The 14,218-nt window shown below is 32.6% G+C and overlaps 2 protein-coding genes across 2 annotated transcripts; both read right to left on the bottom strand.

The window, feature by feature from the left end:
• Positions 1-3,956: 3,956 nt before the first annotated feature.
• On the bottom strand, positions 3,957-4,799 carry LOC112417443 (uncharacterized). The gene has a single exon (XM_024773137.1). It carries the CDS (start codon positions 4,797-4,799, stop codon positions 3,957-3,959), a length of 843 nt encoding a protein of 280 aa, XP_024628905.1.
• A 7,656-nt stretch (positions 4,800-12,455) lies between these two features.
• On the bottom strand, positions 12,456-13,230 carry LOC25501993 (auxin-responsive protein SAUR32). Its single transcript, XM_013591514.3, has one exon. The coding sequence runs from the start codon at positions 13,103-13,105 to the stop codon at positions 12,674-12,676; it is 432 nt and encodes a 143-aa protein (XP_013446968.1). The 5' UTR covers positions 13,106-13,230; the 3' UTR covers positions 12,456-12,673.
• Between the last annotated feature and the right edge of the window lie 988 nt (positions 13,231-14,218).

Below are 14,218 nucleotides of genomic sequence, written 5' to 3'. Positions count from 1 at the left end.
CCTGAGACAAGTGGATTGTGGATACCTTTTTCTAGAATATTTTCATCCATTTTAGGTTATCTGAATCAAGTTAGATGGAGAATATTTGGCATCTGGAAACTTATTTAATTATTAGGTTCGACCGTTTGAAAACGTGCCCATTTAGTTAATTATTGTTTATTTTCCTTCATTATCAGATAATTGAGATTTGAGAGTACTTATTAGTGGAGTAGTCCTTCGTGCTACGTTTTTTGTTACCTTAAACAGAAAATAAAAGACTCCATTTTTTTATATAATTGCTTTTGCATATTTCCACTATGATCAAACTAATTACAAAGTTTACTAGTATACTTCTGTCAAACTGACTATATTATTAGTTTTCACAAAAGCCATCAGAGGTCAAATTGGTTGTAGTTTGATCTTCTTGAAAGGACTTGATTAAAATCTTTAATCCGTTGAGGAATTCAATCTATCACTATTAGGTTAAATACTGTTGGAGCTTGATTAACAATGGTGGATTTTCACTGATCACACACACTTTTCAAAAAGAGAGAGAGAATATAGTTGTAACAGAATTTTGATGGAAGTAACTGAATTGATTTTATTTCACCGTGTATCAGTATTTAATATTTATATCACTTGCAAAATGTAATGTATATACACCTTATAAAGTGTAAGCTATATATGTGAATACAAAACTAGATTATTTATTTATTAAACAACTAACACACCCCCTTAATCTATTTTGTTACAATCAATCATGTTCAAATTGTTCCTCATTCTTTTGAAGTTGTCCTTCTTGAGGGACTTGGTAAAAATATCGGCACATTGATCCTCTGATCTGCAGTAGCTCAATTTGAGCTTTCCCTTGGTAACTTGATCTCTGAGGAAGTGATAGTGTGTTTCAATATGCTTGCATCTTCCATGTGCTACTGGAAACTTGGCAAGATTTATTGCTGATTTGTTGTCAACAAACATCTCTACTGCATCTTCATCCTTCATCTTGAGTTCAAGCATTAAAGTATCAAGCCATACTACTTAACAGGCACCCATTGCAGCAGCAATGTATTCTGCTTCGCATGATGATAGTGCAGCTACAGCTTCCTTTTTTGAACACCATGACACATGTGTTGTTCTTGCAAAGAACACAAAACCAGCAGTGCTTTTTCTATCATTCTTATCTCCACACCAATCTGCATCAGTGTAACCATACAATTCCTTCATATTCTCACTGCTCTTACTTGGAAACAGAATTCCATAGCTCATTGTTCCCTTCAAATATCTCATGATCCTCTTAGCTGCCATGAGATGTGATACACTAGGCCTGTCCATAACTCTGCTAATAACACCAACACAGAAAGCAATATCTGGTCTAGTGTTGCAGAGATATCTCAGTGCACCTACCATCTGTCTAAACTCAGTTGAGTTCACCTCTTCTTCATCACCATCTCTCACAAGACTCAATCTTGCTTCAGCAGGTGTTTCTGCACTGTTATAGTACAACATATTAAACCTGGTGAGCACATCAGCAGTGTATTTATGTTGATTAAGAACCATTCATGCACTTGTTCTCCTGAATTCAATCCCAAGGAAGTAAGATAACTCCCCAAGATTTGTCATATCAAACTCACTCATCATATTTTCCTTGAATTCAACTACTTTAGCTTCACTATTTCATGTCACCAGCAAATCATCTACATACAAACACATAATCACTATGTTTGCACCCCCTGACTTCACATATACACCATGTTCTGAGATACATTTGATAAATTTCATATTGATTAAAGCTTTATTTATCCTCTTATTCCAAGCTCGTGGATCTTGTTTTAAACCATACAATGCTTTTCTTAATCTCAACACCTTATCTTCACTACCCTTCTTAATTTCGTACACTACTTCTTCCAATTCTCCATTGAGAAAGGCTGACTTAACATCTAATTGATGTAAGTTCCAACCTTGCATACTAGCATGTGCAACCACCAACCTCACAGTTTCAAGTCTTGCCACAGGTGCAAAGACCTCTTCATAATCAATGCCTTGCCTTTGCAAGAAGCATCTAACCACTAGTCTTACTTTATATTTCACTACTTCTCCTTTTGGATTCACCTTATACACCCATTTCACTCCAATTGTCTTCTTCCCTTTGGGTAGTATGCACAACTCCCAAGTATTGTGCTTCTATATTGATCTGATCTCTTATTTCATTGCACCTAACCACTTAGAATTCTTTAATGCTTCTTCAAAATTCACTGGTTCAGTCTCAGCAAGTAATGCAAAATGCACTACATCATCCTCATCATTTACTTCACTATATGTCATTATTTCATAGTCACTCAGTCTTGCACAAATTTGTTTTTGCCTCACTGGTCTTCTTGATGTCTCAGCTGTGTCATCTTCAGTTTCCTCCGGCTGCTCAAGCTCAATTTCATCAACAATTTCTTGAGCACTGTCATCAACAGATTCATTAGCTGACATATCTAATATACTCTGTTTCTCTGTTTTAGTAACATCATTCCACTTCCATTCATTGTGCTCATCAACCACCACATCTCTACTTATCACTATCTTGTTGTTCACTGGATTTAGCAATTTGTATCCACCAGTTGAATGATATCCCAACAAAATCATCCTCTCACCTTTGTCATCCAGTTTGGTTCTCACTTGATCAGGCACATATCTATAACATATGGACCCAAACACTCTCAAATGAGACAAACAAGGCTTGACACCAGTCCAAGCTTCCTCAGGAGTCATATTCTCAACTTTCTTAGTTGGACTTCTATTCAAAATGTTTGCAGCAGTGTTCACTGCTTCTCCCCACAGATACTTAGGCAAATTTTTACTTTTCAGCATACTTCTCACCATATTTAACAGGGTCCTATTCTTTCTCTCAGCAACACCATTATGTTGAGGTGTGTGTGAAGGTGTGACTTCATGAATAATGCCTTCACTTTCACAAAATTCATTGAATTCAGTGGACACATATTCCCCACCTCCATCAGTAGTTCTCAATACTTCAATACTCTCTCCACACTGTTTTTCTACTAGAGCTTTGAATTTCTTGAATATACTCAACACATCACTCTTCCTCCTAATAAAGTAAATCCAAATTTTTCTAGTGAATTCATCTATAAAAGTAACAAGTATTTGCTACCTCCATGTGTCTCATTCTGAATTGGTCCACACACATTAGAGAAGATCACTTGCAGCTTCCTCTTATACCTGATAGACATATTTTTATTGAATGAACTTCTGGGCGTCTTGCTTTCCATGCACTCTGCACACACATCTTTTGGCACATGGATGTGAGGAAGACCTCTCACCATCCCCTTGTGTTGCAGCTTACTCAAATCGCCAAAATTCAGATGTGCATATCTGAAATGCCACAACCACTCATCCTTGTTCACTGTTGTAGCCAAACACTGTTGAGTTACAACATCAAACTCAACCTTGAAGGTTCTATTCTTAAAGAGCACTGCTTTGATTAATAACCTGTTTTCACAGCCATACACTTTCATTCCCAACTCCTCTAGCACCATTCTGTAACCCTTCTCCAAGAGTTGTCCAATACTCAACAAATTACTTTTCATTCCTGGCACATATAGCACACCAGATATGAAGCACACAAAACCATCTTTCTTTTTAATTTTTACTTTTCCTACACCTTCCACTTTCATTGTTCTATCATCAGCAAATCCCACCCTGCTTTTGATAGAGTGGTCCATCTCAATGAACCAATCTTTTCTGCCTAACATATGTGTTGAACACCCAGTGTCAAGAAACCATTCATCACCATGATTACCTTCATTTGTCACAGTTGCCATATTCAATGTCTCTTCACTTATTTTCTCTTCTACAACCATCAGCAGCGTCTCTTCCTTCTCATCTTCTTCTTGTGCCAACTTTGCATCATTGTTATTTGTGTTACTTTAACATTCATCACCAAAATGTTCATATTTGTTGCAATTATAGCACTAAATGTGACTCTTATCAGATTTTCTCCCTCCTCTTCCTCTCACACTATAGCCTTCATTGCTATTGTTATTACTGGAATTTCCTCTACCATAGTTTGAGTTAGAGTTGTTACCTCTGCCTTTTCCACCTTTGTAACTGTTCTTGCCTCTTCCACGCCCTCGTAGATTATCACCTTTGGTGCTACCAGTTTGTGCAAGCAATGCTTGCTCAACACCTGATTTCGCAGCCTTTCTTTCATCCATTTGTTGCTCATGTGCTTCAAGGGTACCCTGAAGTTCTTCCAACTTAATTTCTGATAGGTCCTTCAATTGTTCAATCGCCACCGTAACATGGTTAAATTTTGAATTTACAGATCGCAGAATCTTCTTAACTATTGACTCATCAGTTAGGGTTTCACCACAAGAACCCATCTGATTCGTCATTGTTTGAATTCTGGTGAAGACATCAGCAATCTTTTCGTTTTCTTCCATTCCTATCAATTCGTACTGTCTCTGTAGGGTTTGCAATCGTACCTTCTTCAATTTCTGATCGCCGACATAGGAATTCGCAAGAACATCCCACGCCGCTTTGCTTGACTCCGATCTTGCAATCTTTTCGAAAATTGCTTGATTCATGCACTGGTGTAGAATACACAAGCCTTTGCAATCTCTCTTCTTCGCATCTTTATACGTCGCTTGTTGCACAGCGGTTGGGTTCGCCGGTAACGGGTCGAGTCCGTTCACCACCAGATCCCACACATCTTGAGAGCCAAGAATCGCTTTCATCTTCATGCTCCATGGGTCGTAGTTTCTGCCATCAAGAACCGGAAATGTCGCCGGAAAGTGTCCGTTCAAATTCGCCATTGTTGCTCACTCACTGTTCTTCTCGCAATTGAATGTTTCACTCACTTTTCAATCTACAAGCTTCAACAACCTTGCTTTGTATACCATTTGTTGGAGCTTGATTAACAATGGTGGATTTTCACTGATCACACACACTTTTCAAAGAGAGAGAGAGAGAGAATATAATTGTAACATAATTTTGATGGAAGTAACTGAACTGATTTTATTTCACTGTGTATCAGTATTTATATCACTTGTGTACACCTTATAAAGTGTAAGCTATATATGTGAATATAAAACTAGAGTATTTATTTATTAAACAACTAACAAATAGAAGTTTAAAGAAATAGTTTTGTTAGAGTAAATTTGTTAAAATGACCAACTAAAATGGCTACTTAGTTTTGAAGCTCTCTCATGAGACGTAGATTTAAATTTTATTTTGAAAAAAAGAACTGTTTGTTTATAGTATAAGTCAAAGAGTGTATCTATAGATTATAATAAAGCAAGGTTAGTTTTTTGGCAAGTCTGCCATTTATCATGCTATAGGTAATTCCTTCCAACATACACTACTCTAATATTTTGCCAAAAGGGGAAAAACTCAGCCTAATTTACTAATAGTTCTATTTGTTAATTTTATTATTTGATTAAATTAAATTTTTGTAATCATGTAGCAAAACAATAATGACCGCTGCAACGGGTTCTAACTTTAATATGTCACTTAAGAGGTTGAGCTTTATTCATTTTTTTGTTCAAGAGGTTGAGATTATGTACTATTTATTTGCCTCAAATACATTGCCGTAATAATCTTATGGACGTTTTGGGTCACTTGGAGATACTATTTGGTTGGGATTTTTATTGCTGTAGCTGGAAAATTACAGATTGTAAAATTTAGACATGTGCGCGTAAGTTTTGAAAAAATATTAATTGTAAATTGTGCTAAGTGTTTTCATAATTTATAGTAAATTGTGATGTATAATTAATTCTTTATGTAATTATAATGTATTCTAATGTTAATTTAATTCAAAGAACGTTTTTTTCCCGTGCACTACACACTAGTATTCTTAATTTTACTTTGGGTAAAACAAAGCTTAACTATGAATTTTTTTTTCTTTTGTAAAAATGTTAAATTGGACTAGGTTGCGCCCTATATCGGACGGCGGGACATATTTTCAATGATACTTTTAAGATTTTTTTTTTATTTTCTTTTAATTGTCACATTTGCAAATAATATTTTTTCTTTTTATTTGTCGCTTTCAAACTATAATGCAACATTAGTTACTAATACTTTGCCAAAATTATTCTTAATTAGGTATTTATTACAGAAAAAAATTAATAAAATGAGATAATAAATTATTGAATATATTATCATATAAAGATAAATCATTCTAAGAATATTGATTATTTTGGTCATTGTACAAGGCCCAAAACGACAACTAAAAATGATTGGATGAAGTATATTAGTGGTAATTAACAAGCTGAAGTGTTAATTAACAAGCAACTTCCCTTGGAGAAGAAAATTTGTTTCATTTTAAATGTCATACACCACTCTATCTTATTCTAAAAGCTCGTAATTTGCAACACAACTCGGGCTAGATCAACGATAAGACAATGAAGAATGTGAAAAGGAAAATTTGCAACCCACAAAATCAATGTATATCATCCTCACCTCTCTATATCTACAAGTATCTCACAAAATAAATCAACGTCACAAGGAAACCATAGAGGACCATCGTTTCTATATCCATATTCGTTCTCAACATCTTCCAAAAGAGTTTTGAACAAAGGATGGTTGAATATTTTGATCTTGATTATGAATCTTTGTCTCTCTGGTCCAACGTAGACACAAATATAACCATGTGGTGGATTCTTATTATTAATATCCTTTTTCTTTTTGGGGCACTTCTCTGATAACTTGCCATATCTACCACTACCACTTTCTTCTGGATATAATCTCTTGTTGCTTCCCCATACCCTCTTACACTTCTTCAAAAAATCCATCTCTATAAATAATTATTTATTATATAATTGATATGTAGAAATGTTATACCCACGACAAGCAAGATATACCTAGTCGTAGGGACGAGGCAAGAGAGAATGGAAATGAAGGTGTTGATTAATGCATGTGTGAAACAGTGAAAGGGTCCTATATATACTACTTGCCCAACAAGTTATAAGGTGTTTGTTTTGTATACAGACGGCTAAAGTTTCACACGGTCCCAGCCAACATACACATATATACATACCTTTTCTCTTTTTTCCTTTTTCATTATTATTTTAATTTATCAGCCACACGTGTTGTTGGATTTTAAAATATTATTTATGACTATACCTAGTACTAAAATATGACAAGGGAATTCTCCAAAAAAAAAATAATGACAAGGGAGATAGATGGAGTTGTTATCAATATATGAGCATGCATCACAATTTCTTAATGTGTTTGATTTAAAAATTGTTTGAGACTTAAACAAAAGTGTAATTCTTTTCTACAAAATACAAGATATTTAAAATATCAAAGTATATATCCTTCTAATAAAAAAAAAAATTTCTCTCACGCTCCCTCGTACTTTTTTTTTTCCTTCTATTAATATTTACATTTATATATAAAGAGCATTGTAGATTCCTAGTAAATTTTGCCTTATTTTATCTACTTGTGATTGTTTAAATATTGTACAGAACAAATAGTTGTTCAATACATCAATGGTTTGTGTTTGATGTTGATTTAATACTTAATCTTTTGTGAATTAACCGGTTAATGTATCGGAAAATATCATTTCTAATGGTAATTGAGAAGCCCATAATTCAACTAGTTCACCTATAAGAACCTTCCGTTTCACCTATACAATGATGCTTGCTTGCATTGCATTGCACAAACTGCAACGTTGAATATCTATCATCACTTTCAAACTTTTTCTAAAAGGCAATGATAATTTATTGAAGGAAAATAAAAAAAATAAAAAAAAAACTTGTGTTTGAGCCTTGCGTATTTGTATAAAATAAAAAAGGTTTTTTTTTTTTTTTTTTTAAGAAATCAAAATGAAATTATATAACACACCACACAGCAATATCCAAACACAAGGTATGCCTAGGATACCACTAAAAGTTACAAGAGTTAAAGAACACAATAAAAAAAGGTTAAAGTGCACTTTTCCCCCTTTAACTTTAAAAAACTTACAATTTTGGTCCATAAATACAAAAACTACAATTTTAGCCCCTTAAGATTTAACCTCTTTGTATCTTTGGTCATTTTGGTCAATTTTGACCGAGTCAATGCACGTGTGTAAATAATGAATTAAAAAAATAAAAAATGCCTCATAATCATTTTATAAATTAAAAAATTAAAAAAAATGAGATTTTTTTATTAAAAGAAAAAACCCAAATCCCAACCCATTTCTTCCTTTCAAGTTCAACTTGCTCTGCACTTCCTTGTCGATGTCACGGTCATCAGGAGTTCCGATCGACGACGAATTTTCCGGCTTCGATGAACCGCCGGTGAAAAACTTTGGTGGTCTCAAAAAGAGGTGACGTCCGTCGGACTGGTTGGAAGGTGGCGGAGATGAAGGAACGTCAATGGTGAAAGTGGAACCCACAAAAACTTCAATCTTTTCACCCAAAAAAAAAAGGAAAAAAGAATGAGAAGAAGGTAATGATTTGGTTATTATCCTTGTCTTGTTTTTCTTCGCTTTGTCTTGGGTTTTCAAGTAAAAGGGTGTTTGTCATCAGGGGCGGTTTTACCGCTCGAGCTCGATCGATAATTTTTGCACATTAGACCCAAATCAAAAGTCCATTAACACACTTATAAAAAAAAAAATTGGGCAAAATCTAAAAACTCGCACACGTAAATAGGCTCCGAAAAGACATTTACCTTCTAATTTTATTTAGCACACTATTGACGGGTTCATCTCTCTTATTTTAACGGGATAATTGTTCAAATTGACCTTGTAATATACATTATGTCTGAAAAATGACGCTGTAAAATACAAAACATATATTATAGCATTGTAACTTGAATTTTTTCACTATTTTTTTCATACATGTTTAGCACGTTAAAATATAGCTTTACACAAAAAATTAAATTTCTTCGACCAGGGATAAATTATTATGAATTTTTATTCCCTCATAATTATGAATTTCTTAAACAATTTATAATTAATTTGTATCTCATTTAAAAACTACAAAATTTCATTGTGAATATTCTTATCATGTTTTAGTCATGCCTACAAAATTAGGGAACTAAATTTGCCTTGTGATTATACGCTTACGTATTCAGGGTTATAAATAATAAAAATCTTGAATCACATGTTCAGAATACATGTTATTTAATTACAGGGTCAATTTTTTAGACTTCACGTATATTACATGGTCAATTTCAATTAATAACCCTATTTTAAATTGTACTTTTGTTGACAAAATGAGGAACCTCTTTTATTTCGATTTATGACTGTTTATATATTATATCGCATGTGAATTTACGATAAATATTTTGCCCGGACTCCATAAATTTTCTGGCTCCGTCAGTGTTTGTCATCAATCTTCAGAACCAAACAATTTGGCATGTTTAACAATTCACGCCTCGCAACATCTTCCATCTCCAATAAATCAAAGATGGCTTCTATACTCGTCCATGAGTTCTCCTCGCATTTCCTACCCAAATCTTTTGTGAAGTGAGGAAGTCGTAGCTGCATAGAGTCGCATCCCCACAATCCTTGTGTCACCATTTGACTAACTTCCAACAAGAAGAGCCAAACTCAGGCAACCATTGCTTGATATTACATCCACCAATTTTTTCTGATTTTTTTAATTTTTAATATCTTTTTTAGTTTTTTTAATTTATAAAATGATTATGATGCATTTTTATTTTTTTAATTCGTTATTTACACATGTGACATGCCACACATGTGTTTACTTGGTCAAAATTGATCAAAAGAACCAAAGATACAAAGGGACTAAATCTTATGTGGTTAAAATTGTAATTTTTGTATTTAGAGGATGAAAATTACAAATTTTTGAAAGTTAAGGGAAAATGCATATTAGCCTAAAAAAAATGCTTTGTGCTTGATCAGTACAAAAGAAAAAACAGAGCACAGGTAGATATTAACCCGTAATGGTCCTTCTTTTGTCATTAAACAAATTCGAGAGTTCAAATAATTGAATGATTAGATACATGTCTGCGTTTCAGCAAAAGGTGAATGCAGAATCTTGGAGCCAAATTCGGATTTATGTTCTATGGATGTACTAGAACAATTAGTGGAGGTGAATTAACAACTTTTAAAGCCTTAATTTGAGACAAGTGGCTACCCTTTTTAGAATCCACACGTGCCCATTTATTTTGATTTTTTTTATTGGAATTTGAACTCCGAATCTTGCATATATTATACATCGTCCTTACAAACTGAACTAAGTTCACGAGGACCCCATTTATTTTGATTATAATGCATACAAGAAGAGAGTAGAGAGTAGAGACTAATTTTATTTTACAAAAATATTTTACTAACAAGTAACAACCAATTTTCGTTAAACCTGTGAAGCCTGGTTCATCACATATTAATAATATTAACTTGGTACAGCTATTTTTTTTTTTTTTTTTTTGTTAATCATCTAGTTCTCAAGGGAAATGGATCGTGATATTTAAATATTTAGCTGAGAGATAAGTAAAACCTGACCGATATTGTTCCATCCAAAAATATAATTTAAATCACGTTGAAAATTGTAGTTAATTCTGACACTGAACTTAGACTATTTTTTTAGCATGTATAGAAAAAATGGGTGTATGAATATCATTATTTTAACATAAAAAACAACAATTTAGTTGTCAAAAGGAGTTGGAATCCTCATAATTTCAAAAAGAAATAAAATGATCTATTTGAAGAGATCCATTTTTGTATCTATCTCTCATTAAATGACATTATCCATTTATTTTTAGCAAATGAAGAAAATTTTAACTCAAAAAGAGTACTAAGATTAAGATCATCATTCTAATCAATCAACTTTTAAATAACCAACTGGCTAAACCATTAATCCACCAGCCTAGTCGATTAGTTATCAAGACCATTAATAGACTAAAACACAACTTAAAATAAATCTCACTTCTAGATAATCACATGATTGGTAAAGAGGCTTATAAATATGTGTTAATGTGCTTATATATCGAATGTGAGGAGTGAAAAGTGGAAAGAGAATGAAATAAGTTATGAGTTAAGAAAGTTCCTCCTTAACTTAAGAATTTCATGTGGCGTCCGAAGGATTTTACCTTCCTATCGGGCAAGGTTGAGAATTAAAGGAGTTGGTTGTTCATCTTCTTCCTTTTCTCTTCACTTAGGATCACATGCTTTCAAACTATAGAACAATTATAGTTTGTTAGGTTGAGATATTAACCCAATTGTTCTATAGTCATGTTGGTTACTTTTTGAAGACTAAAGTTATTCTTTTTTTTACGAACTAAATGACTCTCATAGTTTTTTCAAAGATTAAAATGGGTTTTCACTTTAAAATCCAATGGAAAATGTTACATAGACACCTTTTATCCCCATAAATTTTTGTACACCCCATAGACTAGGAAGAGAGAAGATGAGAGGAAAGAGAAAGTGTGCTTGTGCGAAGTCCACGTGGTCACATGTCAGATTTTATCGTGTTCTACGTTTGCATCTTTGTGGCAACAGGTGCGCGATTGGATTGGTTTTCTTGGGGTGGACTCTAATATTATTGCAGATCATTTGGTGCAGTTTACTCATATGATAGGTGTTGGTAAAGCTAAAAGTTCATTCATGCGGCTTATTTGGCTTTTGTGTTCTTGGGTTATATGGAATGAACGTAACAACCGTTTGTTCAATAATACTGTTACTATTGCTCCTCGCTTGTTAGATAAGGTCAAATTGTTATCTTTAGAGTGGCTGAAAGCTAAGAAGACAATGTTTGTTTATGGTACGCAGAGATGGTAGTCAAGCCCGTTAGATTGTCTGGGCATTGGCTAACCTGTGTTTTCTCTGTTTTAGTATATTTCTGACATCTTGTAACTTTTTAGTGGTCTCATAGGCACACCTTGTGCTTGGGAACTGCTGATTGTTGTGGTTATATAATTTCATTTTGATTTCTTAAAAAAAATAAAAATAATAAGTTGATGATAAAATCAAAAGAAAATAATAGTCTCCATTCAAAAATAGTTAATTAATTATAAAATATGTTATTAGTATTTTTTTATCTTATTTTAACTATTTATGTTAAAAAATTACAAACTAAAAAATTCCAGTTTATTTTTCTAAAGAAATAAATTCAATTAGAAATTTTTATCATGCTCTATATTTTATTTTATTTTATTGTTACGGCTCATATTTTTATTTTTATTCTCATTATTTTTCTTTTTATAGTCCGTAAATTATGTTTTTTTTTAAAGATAGTCTGTAAATAATGTTGATTGTAAAGAAATTCTTTTTTTTTTCTCTTCTTTATAGTTAAATTTTGTTTAAAGATATTTATGTTACTTAATAAATCAATATATATTTCTTATATGTAAAACAAACACACATATTTTTTCAGTTGTTATTTTATTTCATTTTTTAGAGGTTGGATAGTTCGATTGAATTAAGCTAAAGTTGATGATGGAGTTAAAACTTCAAAATTCAAATTTTGACAAGGAGAACGCTAACATGACAAATAACACATTCACATTTGTCATTAAAAAAAAAATCATCTTATCTTCTTTTCACTTTCTAGCATTTTCTCTATCTTTTGTTCAACAAAAATGTATATATCATTTTCTCTATCTTTCGTTCAACAAAAATGTATAAAGAAGATGGGAACAAAAAATTTCCAACTAAATTCTATTTGGAATTTTATCATGCACTTAAATCTATCTTAGATTTTACAACCTTATACCAAAATCTCGTAATTGGCAACGCAACTCAGGTTAGAGGAGCGACAAGACAATGAAGAATGAGAAATGGGTTGTGTTTGTGAACAATTGGAAAATTGCAACCCACAAAACCCAAATCATGATCTTCAGCACTTTCTATCTCTACAAGTGCCTCACAGAACAAGTCAACATCACAAGGAAGCCATAGAGGACCATCATTTCTATATCCATATTCATTCTCAACATCTTCTAAAAGAGTTTTAAACAAAGGATGGTTGAATATTTTGATCTTGATTACGAATCTTTGTCTCTCTGGTCCAACGTAGACACAAAGACAACCATGTGGTGGCTTCTTAGTACTATCCTTTTGTTTTTTGTGACTCTCTTTTGGTAATTTCCCATAGCTGCCACTGCCACTTTCTTCTGGAAATAATCTATTGTTGCTTCCCCATACCCTCTTACACTTCTTCACATAATCCATCTCTTTTATCCTACGACAATTAAGCAAGATATAAAGTTTTATATATATATATATATATCTTGCTAGTTCGTAGGGGAAGAGCAAGAGAGATTAGAAATGAAGGTGTTGAATAATAATAGTACTAATGTGTATGAAAGGGTTCTTAGACTACCCAACAGGTTAAGCTCCTTATGTACTAAAGTCTCACACGGTCCCACCCTATTATATAGTAATATAATGGTCTTATTTGGTCTTGTACTAAGGTCTTATATTCCTCTTTTTTAATTTTAATTGTCAATCTACATGTGCGGTTGGGTTTTGAATATTCTTTTATGAATTACCTAGTAAGCTCGTACTAATATGGTCACATTGGGAAAGTGGAGTAGTTATAAACTTACTCAGTTTTCAATGTATAAAGGAAAACCGACTCTGCTTGGTCAAAAAACATGATCTCTTTTAACTTTCTTTGGTACTGTTTTAAATAGAAATGAATCTCCTTTACTAAATTTCTATAGAGGATAGTTAACCAAAAAAAAATATCTATAGAGGACAAGTCGGGTATAGTATTGTTGGGTAAGCACAATAGGATTTCTGGTAAAAAAAATTCTTCAATTTCAGTCAATTACAATAGTCATATCATAAGTTTGACTTTTCTAATCATAAATACATATGCAATCAATTATACTCCCTCCGGATACTATTTATAAGAGAAAATTTACTTTTTAGATACATTAAATAATTTATGTATTTGGTTTAGGTTCTTGACTAGATACATACATTATTCAATGTATCTAAAAAGTCAATTTTCTCTTGTAAATAGGATCGGAGGGAGTATTTATGATTTCAGAAGTTTTTTTTTTTTATTGACAAGTGCTCTAATCATTTACCGTATAGATATCTCTATTGGGGAGATATTTAAGATGGTATATATTGAGAGAGTATTGATATTTGTACAACTATTAGTGACATTTTTTATGACAACTTTCATTTGTTCTTTTTTTATTGGCGCAAAATAATAGAGAGAGAAAAAATGAGAAGATATGAATATAATGTGAGTATGAGAGAGAAAGTTGTCAAAAATTTATCATAAAGTAGTTGTATAAATATTGTTTGTTCATTTTGACAAGATGATGT

Source organism: Medicago truncatula, chromosome 8, assembly GCF_003473485.1.
Source record: "Medicago truncatula cultivar Jemalong A17 chromosome 8, MtrunA17r5.0-ANR, whole genome shotgun sequence".
NCBI lineage: Eukaryota > Viridiplantae > Streptophyta > Magnoliopsida > Fabales > Fabaceae > Medicago > Medicago truncatula.
This window is presented reverse-complemented; position numbering and strand designations above follow the sequence as displayed.